Here is a 21,601-nt window from a genome sequence, read left to right on the forward strand (position 1 = left end):
GTAGTAGATTGTCGATACATATTCACCCAGGAAGACGAGTAGATTTTCGACAGTTGTTACCCACCAGAGATGAAAGCGGCAAGCTAGCTAGGTTAACGTAGCATGATTTGATGGAGGCTGGCCGGTGGGCGGAAAACCACGATGGAGCTGCACAGACTGGCAGCAGCGTAATTCCAGCTGGAAAACTGAGTTGCATTAAAACCCCATCAGCTTGCACACAGTAACTGAAGACGGAGAAGAACGATATGCAGTGAGTACTAATTTTCTACGGAAAAGGATCGATCCCGCTAAAAGTTTGGAGCCGCCAGGCCCACTGCCACCAGCGCTAAGTTAGCCGGTTAGCCCACCTCTGGAGGGGAAACCTGCCGGGTTTTAGGCTGGATTCATGCGTTGCTCCTGTTGTTTCAGGTTTCTACATCAATTTAAACCTAACGCATATATTCAGACTGTTAGCAAGGGCGTATGTTTAATGCCTTTAGTAGTCACATTAGCTCGCTTATTTGCTAGCTAATTAGCTACTTGGAAGATGGTGTGCTCAGGAGGGTAAATACTGTTATTGAGACGATTAATTAGATTTTCATCACTATAGCAGACAGTTTGAAATTCTTATATTTCTCACAGTTTATGTTATTGATTGTCATTATGTTTGATAGACTGGGACAGAAAGTTATGTGCAGGTGTCTTCTCTTCCTGAAAAGCCTCAGGCGTATGACATCTTATTGAAATGTTCTCAGGTCATGAAGCGGGTTCGCACTGAGCAGATCCAGCATGCAGTGGCTCAGTACCTGAAGCGGAGGCAGTATGTGGACACTGATGGTTCCTTAAAAGGAGCCAAGCTCTTCCAGTCAGCTGAGGAGATGGCTGCCAGCCTCACAGGTGAGCACACTGTAAAGGGGAAGACATCAGTGTTGCAGTAAACCATTTTGCTTGTTTTTAAAAGGGGGGAGGAGAAGATATTTTTCCCTCTCTTACACTAATCTATCAGCTACTGTTAATTAAACACAAAGAACATATGCTCAGTTTGAAATATATATATATATCAAATTTTAACACTCTGAAAGGGTTGGTTCTGCAGAATCAATAATATATCTACAACCTAATTAGTTATACTTTCCCATCTACAATCTACCCTCCTTTCCTACTTGTTCTTTGAGCAGTGCAGACAGAGTCAGGATGTGCCAACATCGTCTCTGCTGCCCCCTGCCAGTCTGACCCGCAGCAGTATGAGGCTCAGTTCTTGAGGCTGCGCTCCTTTCTGTCAGGTATTGCATTCACATTCCTGCTGAACAGTCACTGAATTCTGTAGCTGTATTGACAGTGATTTGATGTTTTGTGATACTACTTACAATTACCAGTTCAAATGCCTTCTTAAAGTTGTTTTCTAAAAAGTACCCACCACATCATATTTATAAGTCCTTTTTGGATGCTGTGTGACCTTGTTTAAACGTACAAAATCCTTTTAATGCTTTTAATTTCTCTCAAATCAGAAACAGACATATCGTGGGCAAAGGAGGTGAGCAGCATCCTCTACCCGCTCTTCGTCTACCTCCACCTGGACATGGTGCAGTGCGGCCTGAAGGGGGCAGTAGATGGTTTTTACAGTCGTTTCCATGGCGCATTTCTTCAGGACAGCGAGCAGCGTACTACCATAGAGCAGCTCCGCCATGTTCTCACTGCTCAGGACGTTGCTGCCAACCCCAAGCTGAGCGCTTTCCTAGAGCACAAGTACGTGGTTCACCTGACGGAGCCGGCCTACAGCTACCTGCTGCGCTACCTGCAGAGCGAGGACAACAGCGCCCTCTGCAGGGCCTTGAGCACACACCTGCAGCTTGAGGTCACTGCATCAAGGCGTACAGACTACCAGCTGTACGGAGCTGCAGGTGGGGCGACCGCCGTCCCAAACTCTACCTCCTCCTGGGCGGGAGTGGATGGAGCGGAGGGTGGGGAGGGGGTGGAGGTCCCTGCAGGGATCCCACAGAGTGAGGCAGCCCTGGAGGCTCTGCAGGACTGTATCAAGAAAGTCCGTGAGGGCCCCCCCACGCTCACCACCGTGTGTTTTTACGCCTTCCACCACACAGAACAGATGTTGAACACTGCCGAGGTCTCGGCTGACAGCCGGCTGCTGAGCGCCGGCTTCGACAGCTCTACCGTGAAGCTGTGGAGCCTCCGAGCCAGAAAGCTGAAGGCCAAACCGCATCAGGCTGACGTGTCGCTCATCCACCTGGCCTGTGACGTGCTGGAGGAGGAAGTGAGTAGACTCAAGAATAAAATGTCGTCTTATGGTTGTTTCAGCTGGCTTACTGTATTGAATGTTCATCAAGGATGTGACTTTGGTTCAGTAAAACAGTAACAGCTATTTTACTGCATAGCTTATTATTGTTTTGTTGTTTTGTGCATGTTTTCATATGCATAGCCTGTTACGGCTGCGACTAATGATAATTCTTTGTCTTTTTTTCTCTCATAATTCTTTGTTCTATGAAGAATCTAAAAAATGTAAAAAGGTATTCATCAAACTTTCTAAAGCCCAGACTGATGTCTTCAAATCACTTTGACTGAATTACTATTGAAAACCAAAAGATTTTAAGTCGCAGTGATATACAGGATCAAAAAGCTATTTGAGATGCCGTTTTGTTCCGACAGACGGCTGATATCTGATCGCTCACTTCTTCCCTTGTTTCTCCTCAGGCGGATGAAGAGGACGGCTCGGGCAGCGAGATCAAGACGTTGCGAGGTCACAGCGGCCCTGTGTTTCGTACCGCCTTCCTGACAGACAGCTCCGGCCTGCTCTCCTGCTCTGAGGACACAACCATCCGCTACTGGGACCTGGGCAGCTTCACCAACACGGCGCTCTACCAGGGCCACGCCTACCCCGTGTGGGACGTGGACGTCAGCCCCTGCAGCCTCTACTTTGCCAGCGGCTCCCATGATCGCACGGCCCGCCTATGGACGTTCTCCCGCACCTACCCGCTGCGGCTCTATGCCGGGCATCTTGCCGATGTCGACTGCGTCAAATTCCACCCAAACTCCAACTACCTGGCCACTGGCTCTACAGACAAGACTGTGCGTCTGTGGAGCACCCAGCAGGGGGCGTCTGTTCGCCTCTTCACCGGCCACCGTGGCCCAGTGCTGTCCCTCGCCTTCTCACCTAATGGGAAGTACTTGGCGTCTGCCGGTGAGGACCAGAGGGTGAAGCTGTGGGACTTATCCTCAGGGACGTTGTTCAAAGACCTGCGGGGACACACGGACAGCGTCACCAGCCTGTCTTTCAGCCCGGACAGCAGCCTGGTGGCGTCGTCCTCTATGGACAACTCGGTGCGGGTTTGGGACATCAGGAACTCACACGGCGGGACGCCAGCCGACGGCTCGTCCAGCGAGCTAGTGGGACTGTACACTGGAAACACCAGCAACGTGCTGAACGTCCAGTTCATGGCCTGCAACCTGCTGCTGGTGACGGGAACTGCACAGGAGAAAACGGAACAGTAGCCGAAGCTGTCTGTCTTTGTGTTTCTGTTTGAGAGAAAAGCTTGTTGATGTTTGTTTGAGTCGTCTTCCATGAGCCGAACACTGAGATGTTCAGTGTTTTCCTTTTTGTCGTCCTTGGTTTAGAAAAGAAACAAAGTGAAATCTCTTTTTGTCATTCATAAGACTCATTCTTCAGAACCTGGCTCAGATGTTCACTTAAGAATGAAAAGTTTCTGTTGGTGGTATTTTCTAATAATTCTTCACTAGATGTCAGTATTAAAGAATTCAGTTCCTCACGTATCTGATAAAGTGTAATTTCTGGGTCGAGTGCCTCGTGGTTGAAAACTGTTTACTCTGCTGTCATGCACAATTGTTAAAGTCTTTAAAAGCAGCATATAAAATGTGTCTGTTGAATAATATTGTCCCCGTTGGATAAAATAATAATAATTCACAGAAATCTGTTTTACCCAAGTCGTTGTTTTTATTCTGAACTAAGAACGAACTGAAAGAGAAGTTTTGTTTCCTGCTGGTTTTTAGTGCAGAATAGTGAACATGAAGTATTAAGGGATAAACTGGTGACATTAGGAGTTCCCTCTGAAGTAAACTATAACATCAGCTTGTTTAACATCATTCAGGTTTGCGCTGCCCCTTTAAGAGCCCAGACTCAGATGATCAGTCAGGAAGAACCCGATACAGCTAGAGTCTCAGACTCGACCTTCAGTGTTCATCCGTCATGACGTTTTAACCTGAATAATCCCCAGATGTCTGCACCTCTCCAAAACAAACGGACCAGGTGATTAAACACTGAATAAACCAGTTTCACATCACGTTTTCTGAGAGCTCCACGAGCCAGCGGCCTGCAAACTTTGGCCCAGAAGCTGACTACAATCCCTCGTCTGATTAGGAAAGTGGAAAGCGATAGTGATGTGACGAGAAACAACAGGTCTGGTGTAGAACTGAAACAAAAATAGTTAAATCTTCATATTAAACGTCTCAATCCGACCATTTGTGGGACTGTTCCTTTAGAGTTCTGTGTTGACTGCCAATAGACAGTACCTTATTTTTATTACTTGGTTGATCCATTACATGCACAGAGTTTGCGATGATAACATGCAGCTCCAAATGTTCACACGTTTAAGAAGCTTTCAGACATGAGGACACACCGGCTGCATTGATTCCCATGGAGTTCAGAGAGTATTAGAGGATTTAAAGGTGGAATATGAAACCTCACGAGTGACCAGAACAGGAAGAAGTTTCTTTGTCTGTATTTCTCACAATATCCTGCGAGTGGCATCAACTGTGCAATGCTTAAAAAGTGTAAATAAACTGTATTTTGTAATATTTTTGCTACCAAGACACAGTTGCTGTTCATGTTGTGCTTACTAAGGGCTAAAGAAAGTCTGATGTAGAAATATATTGGATTCTTTTACACATTCAAAGTGTTTGTTGATTATTTCATTCATGCATTTCTGGTAGTTGACTTTGTTCTTCAGTAAACTTTGTTCCCTCCTGGAGCCAAAAACAAGGAGTGAGTAACAGGATTTATTTGAACTAATGCTTCAGTCAGCTCCTTTTGTGTCTGTATCGTGCTGGTTGAGTCTCCTTTGTTTACACGCAGCTTCATCTTGTGATTCTGCTTCACCGCATATAAAACATCCTGATGTTGTTACACCTGATGCATCTGGCTGGGCACACGTGATGCTAGTGGCTCAGCTGGGCATACACGTCATTTTAATTTTCATAGTTTAGGAAAAGAGACTTTGGCTTGTTTTTGTGATAAAGTCTGTACCTAACTTTGAGTGTCTGAAGTCTGCAGGAAACCAGCTCGAGGGCCCGTTCAGACTGAGTGGATGATGAGTTTTAACGTCCTCGAGTCAGCAAGCGGTCTGAGGTCCAGCCCTTGTGAGATAACGCTGAATGAATATCTCTCTGCTCTGTTTCTGTCAGCTCTTTTCTTACCAAAGGACCGTCCAAAGGATTGTTCTTGAACTGAACATCTCTATCATGATCATGATGACAGAAAATTTGTTTTAACCTTTGTATAAATACTAAGAGGATGTTACAGCAGGATGTTGAGCAAAATAGCAGGTGCTTCTGATAGCGATCGTGTGTAATAAAACAAACACTGAAAAAAGATGCAAGCATCAAGCTAGCTATCCTCAGCTTCGTAGCCCTAAACTCCCCCCTTCTGTCCCTTCATCCACTCCTAACCAGGAGCAGGTTGACTTCTTGGCTGTGGTGCCACAGCTCCACCTGCAGAGGGCGCTAAGGTAACAAATATTCTGAAATGAGCAATCCTGCAGAATCTTTTTATTTCAGGCGAATACGTTTGTTCCTTTATGTAAGTAAACATTTTAATGAGGCACTTTTCCTTGTAACAACGTATTTGTACACATTTGTGCTGTTAAATTATCCACCACAATCAGAATCAGCGTAATTGGCCAGGTATGTACACATACAAGGTTTAACTTCGCTCTCTATGTACAAGATTTAAACATTAAACTGTAAACTACAAGCCTAGCTTAGACATTAAACTAATATGTACCGTACAAGCTACGAGAGACAATAGTGCAATGATAAAGAGTGCAAAGGATGCTGAAATAATGTGAATTTATATATATATAATTATGTTACAGATGGCATGAGGTAGATAGTTTTTCAGCATTTACAGCAGTTTCATTCCCCAGGTGGAGGTAGAAAAGACGCAGGTCGACAAAGCTGCACACTACCAAATATTTCCGTTCTAATTTAGGTCCAATCAAGGTCACAGGGCATCCAAAACAGATTGCATCATGGGCTTTTGTGTTGGTAGGCACTTTAAACGAGCGCATAAAGAACCAGGCAAACCCGTACAAATGTAAATCATACGGTACAACACATAGCTGTGCTAATACACACTCCTCTTGAGCTATGTGAGGAATCCTGAGACTGTGCAGCAGGAATGTGGATGTTGTAGCCGACAGGAAGAAGGAGAAGAGTTTCATACTGATATGGTTGGGTGGCAAGGTGCAGCAGGGACCGTGTTGGCACACCCCGCCTCTGTGACAGAGAGGGGAGGACGGGAAAGTCTTTCATCTGTAACCGAATCAGAGACATGTAAAAGGCCCCGAACCCGTCCTTTATTACAGTAAGACACGCAGGCTAAAAGGTCGAGTTGTTTCGCCTCAGTTTGTTGTAGTTTTGTGTAATTTTCCTTTTCTTGAGGTCTTTTGTCTTTATTCATTTCATCCTGTTCCTCATCCGGTCATTTTCTTTCATGTTGGGTTATTTTCCCTCTTTTTTGTGATCGTTGTGCATCTCTTATTGGAATCTTTTGTGTGTTGCAACAGAAGATTTCCACACTTTATAACCGTCTCAAAAAGCATCACATTATACAGTATCACAATTCTAATAATAATAATCAGTTACATACTCTGAAACCTGATTGTTTTGTAATAATTTCACAAAATGTTATGTACTAATATAGTGTAATAACATATTTTTTGCTAACACATGCTAAAGTAACTTTTCATACCTTGCTGCAACACTAGTGAGTTGTGATTTTAAATGTTTGTTTGGTGAGTTTTATTAATGGCAGAATTAAAAAAATCCTCTCAATCCGAACAGACCCTTAATCCTGAAGTTTATCAGTTTATCTCTGACAAATGCAGTTGATTCAATGGGTCAGTATTTGCCTCGGGTCCAGGACGTATCGTAATGTATCGTAGCATATCATATCGTATCTCTGAGATATTACAGACAGCTGCATCTCCCCATTGTGGTTCCATAATGCTATAACAACCGGTTCACTGTACATTATCCCTTAGGTTGTATCGTATCGTATCATATCGTATCGTATCATAAAGTATCATAAAGTATCATAAAGTATTGTATCGTATCGTAACAGATTGCATCGTAACGTATCATATTTTAACGTATCGTATCATAATGTATCGTATCATATCGTATCGTTACATATCGTTACGTATCGTATCATAATGTATCGTATCATATCGTATCGTTACATATCGTTACGTATCGTATCATAATGTATCGTATCATATCGTATCGTTACATATCGTTACGTATCGTATCATAATGTATCGTATCATATCGTATCGTTACATATCGTTATGTATCGTATCGTATCGTAATGTATTTGTATCTCTGAGATTTAACAAACAGGCTGCATCTCCCCATTGTGGTTCCATAACACTATAACAACCTGTCCACTGTACATTATCCCTTAGGTATCGTATCGCATCATATCGTATTGTATTTCTGAGATGTAGGGAAGTAGAAGTATAATGTTGGATAAAATGGGAATATTCAAGTAGAAGTACAATCACTTGAAAAGACTTTTGGGATCCTTGAACCAAAAGGTTCCTGTTAGTTGTTCTGGGGCTGATATGAAGATAACACCTGATCTTGGTGTTAGTTTATGTGTTGTCAAATCATCAGGAATGAATTCTTTCAGTTTCTTGCAGGCCAAACCCGAACAGAGAGATAACTGAGAGAGTCAGCAGGGGCGAGGTTCACCAGCCGCAGGAGGACAAACCAGTTTCTGTCTGGAGGGTGTGTACCAGCCCTACCCGGCCTGACAGGCTTGTCCCTGCCCCAGACACACAGCAGGCGACTCGTTCCATCACACACCACCTTACGTCTTCTGGCTCCTCGGTGAAGAAGATGCCTCTCCAGTCCACTCTGTCCGGCAGGGGCTCCGGCTCGCAAAAGGCCGAGGACACGCAGTCGGATGGGAAATCGTTTGAGCAGCTGAGGCATGAGTGTCTGCAGAACGGAGTCCTGTTTGAGGATCCAGACTTCCCTGCTGTCGACTCCTCTCTCTTCTACAGCCAGAGTGTTCCTGTTAACATAGAATGGAAGAGGCCCAAGGTATGTCATGGAACAGTATAATATATTTAATATTTAAAGTTGGAAGATGCTCTGATCAATGCAGCATCTAGACAAGTGGGAGAGCTGTGCTGTCTCGAACAGCATCCTAAGTGGGCTTGAAATCTGTTCACTGAATGAAATGTTGTGGTTTTCTTGGTGCGCTGTTACTCTGTCAATCCTACAGACTCTTTTATGATAGGTCAACACTTTCTTTTATATTGTAGTCGATTCAATAAGAAAAATATCCACATTAAGTCCTTAAACAGGCACGAAAGTCTGGTTTTGAATCAACAAAAAACAAGACACTTCTGCACCAAAGCTCTCTATGGCAGTTGACTTAATGGGAATCAGTAATTACTGTTACTGACTTACATTTTTTTGGTTTTATTGCTTTTAATACAAAATAAGCAATTAAGTGTTTATCCAGCCGTAGCTGCTAAACCAGTTCTGCAGTGTAAATAGAGTGAAGTGCAGGGGCAGTGTCTTCGCTCTGAGCTCCGTCGGCAGACTTTATCCCCACACGCCTCGGTGTTATCTGCTGCTGAAGTGTTCTGGGACAGTCTGCAGCTGATCAGAGGGTTGATCTCATTGGTTTAGGTGATTAGCTTCAGATTCGTAGAAGTTTTCTGTTTTTTTTTCCTGAAATGTTTCTGTAAAGACTCTTTAACCTTAAAATATGATGTGTTTTTTTCCCCTCCAGCATCTCTACCTGTTAACTCGACTTCATCACTGACCTAAACTGTGGAGAAACTCACCACTCGTGTTTGTTACAATGACATATCTCTCTTGGGCGTTCCTTCAGAGTAAATGCTTCAGCTGCCTGCATTTGGCGTGTGGAGTCTTTTTGTTGTGTGTGTTCCAGTGACTGGGATTTCAGGCTGATTAACATGCCTGGAATGTGAACACACCTTTAAAAGGCACCTGTGTCACCTCTCAACTGTCATTTTTCTTGTTTTAATTAAATAACCCAACCTGTTTTTTTTCCTGTTTTCCAGGAGATCTGCGAAAACCCAAAGTTCATCGTCGGCAGCGCAGACAGGACAGACATCTGCCAAGGACAGCTCGGTCTGTACTCAAGTTATCTGCATGAACCTTTTTTTAACTTAAATATGCAAACATTTTACTCATTGACCCATGATGCACCTGTTTGTCACCACAGGGGACTGCTGGCTCCTGGCAGCTATTGCATCCCTGACACTCAAAAAAGAGACCCTGGCCCGAGTCGTCCCCCATGACCAGGACTTCGATCGCAGATATGCGGGCATTTTTCACTTCCAGGTAAACTGCCAGCTGATTGGCTGCATTCTGATGATGCACCTGAGCAGAGATGGTTTACTGGCTGACACGTGTCCCCTTAGCTAAGTCTCATGTACATCTGGGGGTCCCTTTCAGGCTTTTAAGTCTGTGTCAGGAAGGAGGAAGTGGAGCTGTACCTAGAAAAACCAAAACAAACCACACACTACTGTTACTGTAGGATGTTATCAATGCATTGTTGTCATAGATACATTTAATGATAATAAAGTAATTAACTCTTCTTCATTTCATCCATCATAAAAGTGATAATAGGACTGTTTTTCCAGCAAAGGAGACTTTTTCAAAATAAATGTTTTTCAGAAGACGATGATGCTACAAATGATACTTAAAATAAGCACCGCCTTAAAACGCTACAGCAGTAAAAATACGACATAAACATTAATGCAATATTCCAAAAACATAACTTATGACAGTATAACTCAGACAGTGACGATTTTACTGCATTATGAATATCAACTTTTCATATACTGCATATTTATAAATGTATTTTTACAGTGTAGCATTAATACTCCGATCAGAATTAATGAACGTTTTGCTAAACTCATTTTGAGTTTATAAATTAATCATTAAAAAATGTTCAGTGCTTCACTTACAGTGCTGTATGCTAACTATTCACTACTGTAGCTTATTGTACGCTAACTGTTTATTAACTTTAAGCCAACTATATTCTTACTGTAGACTAACTGTATGCTAATGTAACACCACTGTACTGTATTCTTACTGTACACTAACTTTATGCTAACTTACTGAAAGCTAACTGTAAGCTAACTGTACATTAACTTTATGCTAACTTCACTGTATGCTAACTTAACACTACTGTACTGTATTCTTACTGTACAATAACTGCACATTAGCTGTAAGATAACTGTACACTAACTTTATGCTAACTTCACACTTACTGTAAGCTAACTGTGTGCTATCTTAACACTACTGTACCATATCCTCAGTGTACAATAACTGTACACTTACTGTAAGCTAACTGTATGCTAACTGTACACTAACTTAATTCTAACAATACACTTACTTTAGACTAACTGTATAGTAATTTAACACGCCCAGTAATCTTACTATACAATAATTGTGCGCTAACTGTAAAATAACTATACACTAACTGTAAGCTAACATACGCTAAATGTATGCTAACACAAGAAATTTAAATGACAATATTGTGTACCTCTCTTAGTTCTGGCAGCACAACAAATGGCTGGACATCGTGGTGGACGACCGGCTGCCGTCGGTGAGAAATAAACTCATCCTGCTTCACTCCGCCTCCAATGACGAGTTCTGGAGCGCCCTGCTGGAGAAAGCCTACGCCAAGTAACTTCCTTTCTTCATTTGAAACCTACTGAGTTATCAGAATCAGAATCTACTGTATTAACTATTGTGTAATTATGTGAAGCTCAATGAAAGGACCATTAAAATAATTTGGGTTCATCCTCTGGGGAGCACAAATGTTCTCCGAAATGTCATGTCAGTGTGCCATGGTTCTCCAAGAGGCGGTCCGTACGGAAAAGAAAACGTTGCAAGGAGTGTGCAAACTGTTTGTTGGTTGGTTTATCTGTCCACCACTTTAGGACACCGTTAGGTTTACATTTCTGGTTTTGAGTGAAAAGTCTCAATTACTTTTTTTGTGATAGATGATCACTTAGACTTTAATTTAGCATCATCACCAGCAGAAAATGTAGTTTGTTTGATACTTTAGTTTATGACCTAAAATTGCTAAACTATCAGCCTCCGCCATGTATTATGTTTCATGTTAATTGGCTGGATTTACATGCTTACACTAAAGTAAAAAGGCGAATATGGTTTACACTAGCCTATACGTGCTAAGCATCAGTTTTGTTAGCATTATCCTTGTGCACAAGTTTGCATGCTGGCCTTTAACTCAAAGCACACAAATGTTACCAAGGTCTTATGTTCCCAGGTAAGGACTGTCTTTAAATTACAATTGCACAAAAAAAAAATAGCTCAAGCCACATTGGAGACCTCAAAGTCTAAATTCAAGAAAACAGTTTGTCCCGCTAATGTAAGGGCCTAGCTTTCGAGGTGTGTAACATCAGCTCGCTGTAGGTGGCTAAATGTAAACATATCGACCCTGGGAAATATACGATGAATGTTTGAACTGAAGGAAAAACATTCCTGTGAAGATAAAACCCCTTTGAACACCGTTTTAATGTCTCATATTATGTGAATATCGAGCTGGGGAACCCTAGGAGCAAAGATACACCCTCAAAGAGCTGCTAGCATGGCTGTGGAGTCACTCTAGTTCATGTGTAAAAGCTGATGTTGTGAGTTGATGGTGGTGCTAGAGAAAAGGTCAGGCAGTCACCTTATGACCAGGATTTATCCCCTGTGGAACATCAATAACCAGGGCTAGACAGTCTTCTTTAAACTTTGAACTTATTTCAGACTGCACGGCAGCTACGAGTCCCTGAAGGGCGGCAGCACAATGGAGGCCATGGAGGATTTCACCGGCGGTGTGGGCGAAGTGTACGAAACCAAGAAAGCTCCAGAAGATCTGTTTGCGATCATGAAGAAGGCCCTGGACAGAGGATCCATGATGGGCTGCTCTATTGATGTAAAGACCTAAACCTCAAAGAAAATGCTCTGATTTAATCATTGTTAAATCCAGGCGAGGAAGATTGCGCTCTTCTTTAAACTTCTGTGGGTGTCGTTGTTTCCTCCAGATCAGCAGCTCTGCAGAGTCCGAGGCCAAGACATCCACCGGCCTGGTGAAGGGACATGCGTACTCCATCACAGGCCTGGAGGAGGTAAGACTCACATCCTGGAGGCAGGACAACAGCAAAGGCATGGACAAAATCCTAGTGTTACAATAAACATTCACTTTGTGTCTGATTTCAGGTTAATCACAGAGGTAGGAAGGTCCAGCTGATCCGGGTCAGAAACCCCTGGGGTCAGGTCGAGTGGAACGGGCCCTGGAGTGACAAGTAAGTATAAAGGACACTTTATCTTCACTTACATGCATCATTGTATTGCTTACGAGACAATAAGCTAACGGCACCAGACTGAAATAGAGAAATAAAACATAAAATGGTTGTTGCTGCATCCCTGCAGTCGTGTAGTGAAATTCTGTTGATGTTTTGCACCTCCTTTTGGACATGTTATGTTTCTCTGTAGTCATTTTGCTGATTTTTGTTGCTGTTTTACGTCTCTGTAGTTGTTTTGGTCGTAAATTATCCCTTCAATCAATAATTTCATTGAAAGCTACTGTGAGGAGTTTTTGCTGGTTATGAAACAGTCTGAAATTAGTTCTGATGACTCTTTATGACCTACAAAAGCAAACCAGACCATCAGAGACAAGACTGATTATTTCTATAGAGTTATTTTAATGTCTGAAACTGCTGGCGGGGGGGAGGTGTCAGACGAAGCGATTAGCTGCACGCTGCCTTTGTTTACATTTTACAGGGCAAAGATTTAAAGTGAGTGATTCATATGACCTTTAAAGAAGCAGGACGAGATTTATTGTTAAAAAACACCACTCAAGCAATTACAGGACAAAATCAGCAAAGAGATCAGAGGTGCGGCTTTGTCCACAGGGGGCGCCAAAATCAACACAGACCAAAAGTTCCTCCCAGGAGCTTTGATCTAGAAAACAAAAGAAGTTTTTATTGAGATTAGTAATCAAATGAACAAACAAAAACCCCACCAACGTTAGCAAATCTTATTTATTTATATATTTTTATTTAGTACACAGCCAAAGAAACATTACAAGTACATTTGCTTAGAAACAGAATGAAGCCTTTAAAATATTCCCGAGGCGGGCGCTGCCATGTTGCGCTGGTGACGTCTTTTGGAGCCAGAGCCGTGCAGTAGAGATTGACGAGTGGAGCCGATGTCCCGCCCCTTCCACTAACCAAAACACACGTTTAACTTGCAAAAAAAATACCGACAAAGAACAGCTTCTTGTGTCGGTCTGAAGCAGATATTCACGCTGATGGAAAGTTCAATGACTGTAGTGTTAGTGTTAGTTACGTCTCCTCTTGCCGTTCCTCCTCTACTCTGCTACTCGGGAACAGAACGCTGCAGGAGCCCCATTTGTCCACAGAGCTGTCAATCATGAGGCCACGCCCCCTTTTTACAGCATCAAATAACTAATTAAAAGTAAACATGTGAGAAAAATGAACACTTGCACATAAATCAGCATGATAAGAACTAACTATAATGACAGAAACCATGTTTGAGAAAAATGTATTTGACGTGAATTTTGATTTTATAGTTTGACTCATGTCCCATCTGTTAACATGGAGGAGGCGGGCTTTATGAGCTATACTGCAGCCAGTCAGCAGGGCGCGATAGAGAGGGTTTGGCTCCACTTTAAGAGAGCTGTCACGTCGGCCATGTTTTTATACAATCCATGGTTTAAATCCTATACTTGATTCTCTGAGGTTGTAACACATTGTTTTGTCTCCTCTTTGTTTCAGGTCCAGAGAGTGGGGTTACATTGACCAGGCAGAAAAAACTCGCATCCTGCAGAATTCAACAGATGACGGTGAATTCTGGTGAGTCCAAATAAGACGACTCTACACTGAAACTGACGATACCTACACATACGTACATAAAAACAAAAAGAGAAATAAATGCTAAAGGGGTGAATTAATAAATGAAAGTGTGAACCTAGAAATACGAGCCCACCTCGTACTTGAAGATGATGGTGATGAGGGGTTGTGTGTGTGTGTGATTCTAGGATGGAGTTTGATGACTTTAAGCAGAACTACGACAAGGTGGAGATCTGCAACATGACCCCTGACGCCCTGACCGACAGCACAAAACGCCACTGGGAGGTCAACATGTTTGAGGGCAACTGGATCCGTGGCTCCACGGCTGGAGGCTGCAGGAACTTCATCGGTAAGACCGTCAGATCTGAGAATGATTCTTAATAACGGTTTCAGGATATATTTACAGATTTCACACAATAAAAAACAGAGAATTTCTTTATCTTTCTTTTTGATTTCTTACTTTTAAGGATGTATTTTAGTGAGTGCTTTACTGCCCTCTGATGCTCTACATCTTTAATCTGCAGACACGTTTTGGACCAACCCGCAGTTCATGCTGCAGCTGGAGGACGCCGATGACGACGACGACGACGTCTGCAGCGTGGTCATCGCTCTGATGCAGAAGAACAGGAGGAGGCTGAGGAAGGAAGGCATGGACCTGGAGACCATCGGCTTTGCAGTGTATGAGGTCAGAAAGGAACAAAGTTCAAAGTTGTTACTTTAAAGTTGTAATCTCCAAGATCTCATTTTCGTTCTCTTTGGCGGCACCTGTGGCGATAAACTGTGATTGCGGCAGCACACGTCCCAGATATCCAGACAGTGCTGCATGTGTGACGTCCACGGTCGGCTCCGGTTGTATCTCTTGATTTTCCTGGCTGACGGTCGCTTTCCTTTTCAGACTGTTTGCTTCATCTGAGCGTCGAGTTTGTTTCTTCTTCTTTGGATTTTCACTTCTTGTTGAAGTTGTATCTGTAGTCATCCATCTTTTCTTTGTTTGTTCAGCCATAGTCGATTACTGTTTACTCGCAACACGTGCAGAGAGCGGAGAAGCAGCCGCTTAGCTCCGCCTACCCTCTCTGGCAGACCAACCACTGCTGGCTGTAATAATACTATATACTGCAAATGCAAAGGCTTTCACCAGATTATCACTTTGATATGTCCACTCACAGTTACCTAGCGTATTTTGTACAGTCAGAATGATAAATAAAATAACGTCTTGTCTATTTAGGCTCCTGATGACGAGTCCCACCTGGGGAAAGATTTCTTCCGCTACCACGCATCAAAGGCTCGCAGCAGGACCTACATCAACATGCGGGAGATCTCAGAGCGCTTCACACTGCCTCCTGGGAAATACCTGCTCGTCCCCACCACCTTCCAGCCCCACCACGAGGCCGACTTCCTCATCAGGATCTTCTCTGAGAAGAAAGCCGGAGCTTTGTAAGTGTCAAGTTATGTTTATAGCAGAAAAAAAAAACACCCCTACAGAGCAAAAAATGTAAGACACTCAGACCCTACACCTGAGTTTTAGGGAGAAAGTTGAAACCTAGTTCTCTCCATTTTATTTTATTTCTTCTTTCTTCTGTTCAACAGGGAGATGGGGAGCAACGTTGATGCTGACCTGCCAGATGTAAGTAGCTCTCCCAGACATAGATAGTCAGCCATCTATTCAGTAAATCAATCCCTCCCGTCTGCTTGTACTGATGCTGCTTTGCTTCCACCAGCCGCCCATGCCGAGCGCTCCAGAGGACGAGACAGACGAGGAGAAAGGCCTGAGGAGGCTGTTTGACCAGCTGGCTGGAGACGTAAGAAACAGCAGCTTCATCTTTATCAGATCTGTCTGCAGAACGACAGCGTTTGAGAGCATGTAACACAAGTGAAAATTACAGGTCTAATGTTTTACCTGGGCCTGAGGGGTCACTGGAGTTTTACCTTCTTAATGAAAGTGAGCGTGGAAACCCGTTCTAGCCACACTAGCAACAAGGATGTTCCCGGCTGAAAGAGCGACTTTCTTGCTAAGTTTAGTCAACTTTTAAGACCTGGGATTTTTCTTTTCAAAACAGCATCTTGCAAAAATTCTAGAAACTTTTCCAGCAGAAACTTGGTGTGTCCAGTGAACTCTTTCTCTTTGTTTTTTGTTTTAAATATAACGTGGTTATTTGCATTCAATTAATTTTTTTTTAAATACAGAGGGTGGGTTTTATTTTCAGTTTCAATCTTCTCATTTGTTCATGCCACTTCAGCTCCACAACGTTTACAACAGCTTAAACAGGAAACAAGCTATATTTAGATGAATATTTATGCGCGAACAGCTGCTGGAAAAACTATAAAAGCTAATGATAAGCACCATTTAAATTTAGCTTGAATTCAACATTTTAAAACCGTGTATCTGTTTAGAAGCATGCTTTAATTTCTGTTAATGGTTACAGTGGTTTATCTACCGACTAGTTAAGACTGAAGTATCTGAAGTATTGGGTGGATAGTGCAGACGTTCATCGTCTCCTAATGACGTCTGCCGGATGTTTTTAACTTGCCCACTAATCAAACAACTGGATACTTACATCAGACTTTGCTACACTGGTTGTTAAATGCCAGTGAGTAAATATTAGATTGGTAGCTCGCTAAGCTAGCATTGTGGGCTTGATGAACATTCAACTAGCTAAACACCAGCACTGTTTACACTGTCTTTGTGTGCATGTTAGCATGCTGACAGAAGAATTTGGCTCATGGTGCAGCTGTTTGTCTAATTAAATGAGTTCAACCAGACATTCAAACCAGAGTTGGTGATACTTTTGTAAAAAGCTCAGATTTAAATCTGAAATCTTAAGTTACGTTCAGCTGTTGTTGTATTAATGATTGTTTTTTGAGTTAGTAGGTTTATTTAAGTTCCTCTTTATTTCTGTCTCGACTACAGGACCAAGCGATCTCCGTCAGAGAGCTCCAGCAGATGTTGAACGGCGTTCTCAGCAGAAGTAAGTGGATGCAAAGATTATAATATAATTAAATCATTCACTGAAGTTTACATTTTTCTCTTTGTAGTTTGATCTTAATATGCCATCCCTTTGTGATGCTAACTGCTAAATCCGTTGGACTGTATGGAGCCCCACAGGGCTCCATTTGTGGTCCTCTTCGGTTTGTTTATATTGTTACCCATCAAGTTATCATTATGTCATCTGTAATCATAGGTACGCTGATTACATAAAAGTCTATGTTACCGCAGAAAATGCAACCTAGCTGGTAGCCTCAGCTTACACGTGTCCAACTGCCGTAGTCTTACAAATTCACTCGACGTCCGTTGTAGAGTTGAGAAAACACAAACAACTTTATTCCGCAGGCGTCACAAGTCGGTTAATCCACAGAACTTTCTTTGCTGTATAATGTAAAATCAATTAAATCAAGTTATTCCTGACCTGAGATATACTACAGAACACTGCTAATGAGACTGAACTGTAAACATGTTGATCTGTTATATTTAATCTTTATAGAAAAAGTTCCACATTTTGGAACATTTGCTTATTCACCAGCAGCCAGTTAGCTTAGCACAATCTGTAACAGCTGGCCCGCCTCTGTTTGAAGGTAACACAATCTGCCTACCTTTCGTGGCTCTGAGCCCTTGTTAGATTAACAGCAGGGACTCCAGGAGGTCAGCACTCAGAGCCAAGAATTATTAAAGCTCATAACCCCCATTAACCCCCTAATTAAATAAGTAAACAAGATTTAACGAGGTTAGATGTGAACATCTTTACGCAGAGCCAGGCAAGCTGTTAATCCTGATTCCAGTATTTATGCTATATAGCCTACTAAGCTAACTGGCTGACTTGAGCCCAACATTAACTCAACAGATATGATAGTGGTATCATTCTGATTTATTTTAGTATTCCTTTACATGCAAACACCAAAGAAGGTGCCCTTAAACTGTTCACAGGTTCTGTACGCTTAAATCTGTTTACTCTGGAAGAACAGCGCCCTCTGCCTGTTTTCTACTGTAAAGCAGAGCTTCCCAACATGTCGGTTGCAACCCTTCAAATAGTCCCCTGAATAATCTGAAGAGTTATCAGATGATTAAAACAATTGAACAAACATTATACGTGTTTGTTAACTAATATCAGCACAGAAGCTTGTAGTTCTGAGTTTATGTTTCTACGTGCTAATGTATTAAACTTTATGTGCAGCCAAAATACTGATGTGCAATTTAAGTTTTTAAACATCCTCCTGTTTTCTTATTTTACTGATGCAACATAAAAAACTGCACACATATGTTTTCGTGCATTATTAAGAGATATTTTGATGAATAATTTTCCACTTTGATCCATTTTGTCTCCAGGAAAAGAGATCAAATTTGATGGCCTGAGTCTGAGCACCTGCCACAGTATCATCAACCTGATGGACGTATCCTTCCACATCACTCCATTCTAGTCTTGACTTTGTTGCTAGCACGTACAGTATATATGCAGTATAATTTCTGCTGCCTTGGTTAATCCTGTAAAATAAGATCTTAGATTTCGTTTGGAGATTGGGCAGCGGAGTTTTTTCCTTGACACAGAACCAGGTGGACAACACAGGGATGCTGGAGTTCCAGGAGTTTAAGGTCTTCTGGGAAAAGATGAAGAAGTGGATTGTACGTGTTGATTCATGCGGTAAAACTTTAAATCAGCGGTGGATGAAATAACAATAACAATAATAATATCTTTATTTACATAGCACCTTTAAAAACAAGTAAGTGATATGACAACCAAGCAAAGCCAATCAGGAAACTCAACAGGCAACAAAAGAACCCAAACCACATGACCGGATGCGAGACAAAGGGGACAAACAATCTTTAAACAACAACAACAACAACAACAACAACAACAACTACAAAACAATTTGTTTTAACAGCTTCTTGCAGTTTGAGATTTAAAAATCTTTAAACTGGAGTCAAAATAATCCGACACAGATTTTGTTTCAAAATGGTAAACTAACATTTCTAAAGCTTAGCTTGTTAGCTAACAGCAGCTAACGTTGCATACTTATTATGCAAGAAGGCCCACTTAAGATTTATTATATCAATGTATTTAGATTATTGACGTATAAATGCTGAGTATATATTTTCTATGTTTTACTTTAAACGCTGCTGACTGAGACAATCTGAATTTATTTGTTGTTTAGGTTTTGTTTTATTAATTTTAACCTGTCGAGTTATGAACCTCAGCGCACTACATGAGTGTGTATACTATATCTACTGCTGTAAATCATGAATCTGTGCTGATAGTTTTGGTTAGTTAGTTGGTTAGTTAGTTGTTCCGGTTGTTAAATGTGAACCTGTGTCGTTGCAGATGCTCTTCCTGTCCTTTGACACCGACCGCTCCGGGAGGATGTCGTCCTACGAGCTTCGTATCGCTCTCAAAGCTGCAGGTGAGAAACGACTGACGGCTGCTTAAACTTTGTGCACAGATATTAACACACTGTATATTATCATTCAAATTATAAATGATTATAGTTGTCATTTAATGTTTCATGGCTGACATTTTTATGTTTAGGGCATTCCTGCACAGGGCATATTTCATTCAGATGTGGAGATATAATTTCTACATTCATTTAATTTAAATGTGATAAAGGTAGAGAGGTATCAGCAGCACTACAGAAACAATAACAATATCATGAGTCAGGAATGATTCTATGATCTAAAGGCTAACAGTGCTGTTTGTTCCCATGAAGGCATGCAGCTGAACAACAAGCTCCTGCAGCTGGTCGGCCTGAGGTTTGCTGACGACAACTACGACATCGACTTTGACGATTACCTCACCTGCATCGTCCGTCTGGAGAACATGTTCAGTACGTAAAACAAGACAACGTTAGGAGAACAATAACTACATTAATGTGTATACATGAAATAGAGAGTAAAGTAATTTTGTGCTGACTTAAACTTTCTTTAAACCAGGAGTTTTCCAGGCGATGGATAATCCCAAGAGGGGCCGTGTGAACATGAACATGATGCAGGTAAAACCACATCCATGTAACACCACATCCTTTAATCTCTGCCAACACCTCAGGTGTTTGTTTTACTGCACCTGACATACCAGACGGGTGGGATTTATTCAGGAGTGTCTTTGTATTCAGGAGCTGTATTTAGCTTTCATGTAGCTCGTGATGTTCTGGTGCTTAAAGTTTATTTTGAGTAACTGGAAGTGTTTCCTGTATTTCCTCACAGTTCCTGATGTTGTCGATGAACGTCTGAGGAGAAGCAAACACACGCCACCAGAAGAACAAAACGAGAGCAGGCAGTAATGGTGCATTTATGGATTTTTGTTTTCGTGCTTCAGATTCTCAACATCTATCATTTGTTAAAACAAATTAACGTGAGAGATTTTCTGTGCTCGCGTGTTGGAACGATGGGATCACTTTTTTAAATTTGCGGACTTAAGCTTATTTTAAGTCTTAAGATTTTTTAATTTTCTCTGCTTTCTGCATGAATGAAAATAAATTTTGAATAAAACTTCTGGCTTTGTTGTGATGATTACCGTGTAGGACAGATGAGTTAAAGTTTTATATTCAAAGAAAATTCTGGACTAAACAAACAAGATGAGACATTTCCACAGCGATTACATTAAACCTTTCAGGATGTGCAGTCAACCTCTGTGTTTGTTTCAAAGATTTCAAAAAGTTTGTTAAATTCTTTTTGTATTTGTGTATTTTTGTCTGGCAGTGTTGGGGGAAGTACTCGGGTCTTTTTCTGAAGTTAAAGTGCCATTTCAGAAATACTCAGTAACAAGCAGAAGTCAAATGTGACTCAAGTTTAAGCAGCAAAATGTAGTTAGAAACCATCCATCGTCTATACCGCTTATCCTGTTCAGGGTCACGAGGCTGGAGTCTATCCCAGCTGTCATTGGGCTGGAGGCGGGGTCACCTGTCAATCACAGGTCTGACACACAGAGACAGACAACCTTTCACGCTCACATTAACACCTACGGCCAATTAAGAGTCACCAATGAACCTAACGAGCATGTCTTTGGACTGTGGGAGAAAGCCGGAGTACCCTGAGGGAACCCACGCATGCACGGGGGAGAACATGCAAACTACACTCAGAAAGGCCCACTACGTCTGAACCGGGATTTGAACCAGGAACCTTCTAGCTGCACTAACCACTGCACCAAAGTGCACCTCCCAAAATAACTTACAGCTCCAAAAAAAACATTAAGAGACCACTCCAACTGTTGCTTAAATCAGCATCTCTCTCCACATGTCGTGGCCGCCCATGTGAACATGCGAGCCCCATTAAAACCTCCTGAATGTGATCAAGAGGATGATGGATTGTTCACAAGCCATCAAACAAAGACGAGCTGCTGCAAGAGCGGCCAAACGTCACGCAGCAGCGCTGTGACAGACTGGTGGAGAGCATGCAGAGAGGCTGTGATTAAAAACCAGGTTATTCCACCAGATATTGATCTGTGAACTCTTCCTGA

General features: G+C 42.1%; 2 protein-coding genes across 2 annotated transcripts; both read left to right on the forward strand.

Annotated features, from left to right (window-relative positions):
• The first annotated feature begins 125 nt into the window (after nt 1-125).
• On the forward strand, nt 126-4,895 carry taf5l (TAF5-like RNA polymerase II, p300/CBP-associated factor (PCAF)-associated factor). The gene is made up of 5 exons (XM_069666089.1): nt 126-250; nt 735-876; nt 1,158-1,262; nt 1,488-2,248; nt 2,686-4,895. The coding sequence occupies exons 2-5, from the start codon at nt 738-740 to the stop codon at nt 3,481-3,483; spliced, it is 1,803 nt and encodes a 600-aa protein (XP_069522190.1). The 5' UTR covers nt 126-250; nt 735-737; the 3' UTR covers nt 3,484-4,895.
• Nucleotides 4,896-8,067: 3,172 nt separating this feature from the next.
• On the forward strand, nt 8,068-21,544 carry capn9 (calpain 9). The gene is made up of 20 exons (XM_069665257.1): nt 8,068-8,334; nt 9,330-9,399; nt 9,494-9,612; nt 10,832-10,965; nt 12,058-12,226; nt 12,336-12,419; nt 12,511-12,596; nt 14,091-14,168; nt 14,354-14,514; nt 14,690-14,850; nt 15,391-15,599; nt 15,753-15,789; nt 15,884-15,964; nt 17,074-17,131; nt 18,484-18,548; nt 18,709-18,777; nt 19,475-19,553; nt 19,857-19,973; nt 20,080-20,138; nt 20,350-21,544. Exons 1-20 carry the CDS (start codon nt 8,128-8,130, stop codon nt 20,374-20,376), a joined length of 2,070 nt encoding a protein of 689 aa, XP_069521358.1. The 5' UTR covers nt 8,068-8,127; the 3' UTR covers nt 20,377-21,544.
• The last annotated feature ends 57 nt before the right edge of the window (nt 21,545-21,601 follow it).

Source organism: Semicossyphus pulcher, unplaced genomic scaffold, assembly GCF_022749685.1.
Source record: "Semicossyphus pulcher isolate SPU_LCO1_2020_fin unplaced genomic scaffold, fSemPul1.0.p SCAF_17, whole genome shotgun sequence".
NCBI classification, from domain to species: domain Eukaryota; kingdom Metazoa; phylum Chordata; class Actinopteri; order Labriformes; family Labridae; genus Semicossyphus; species Semicossyphus pulcher.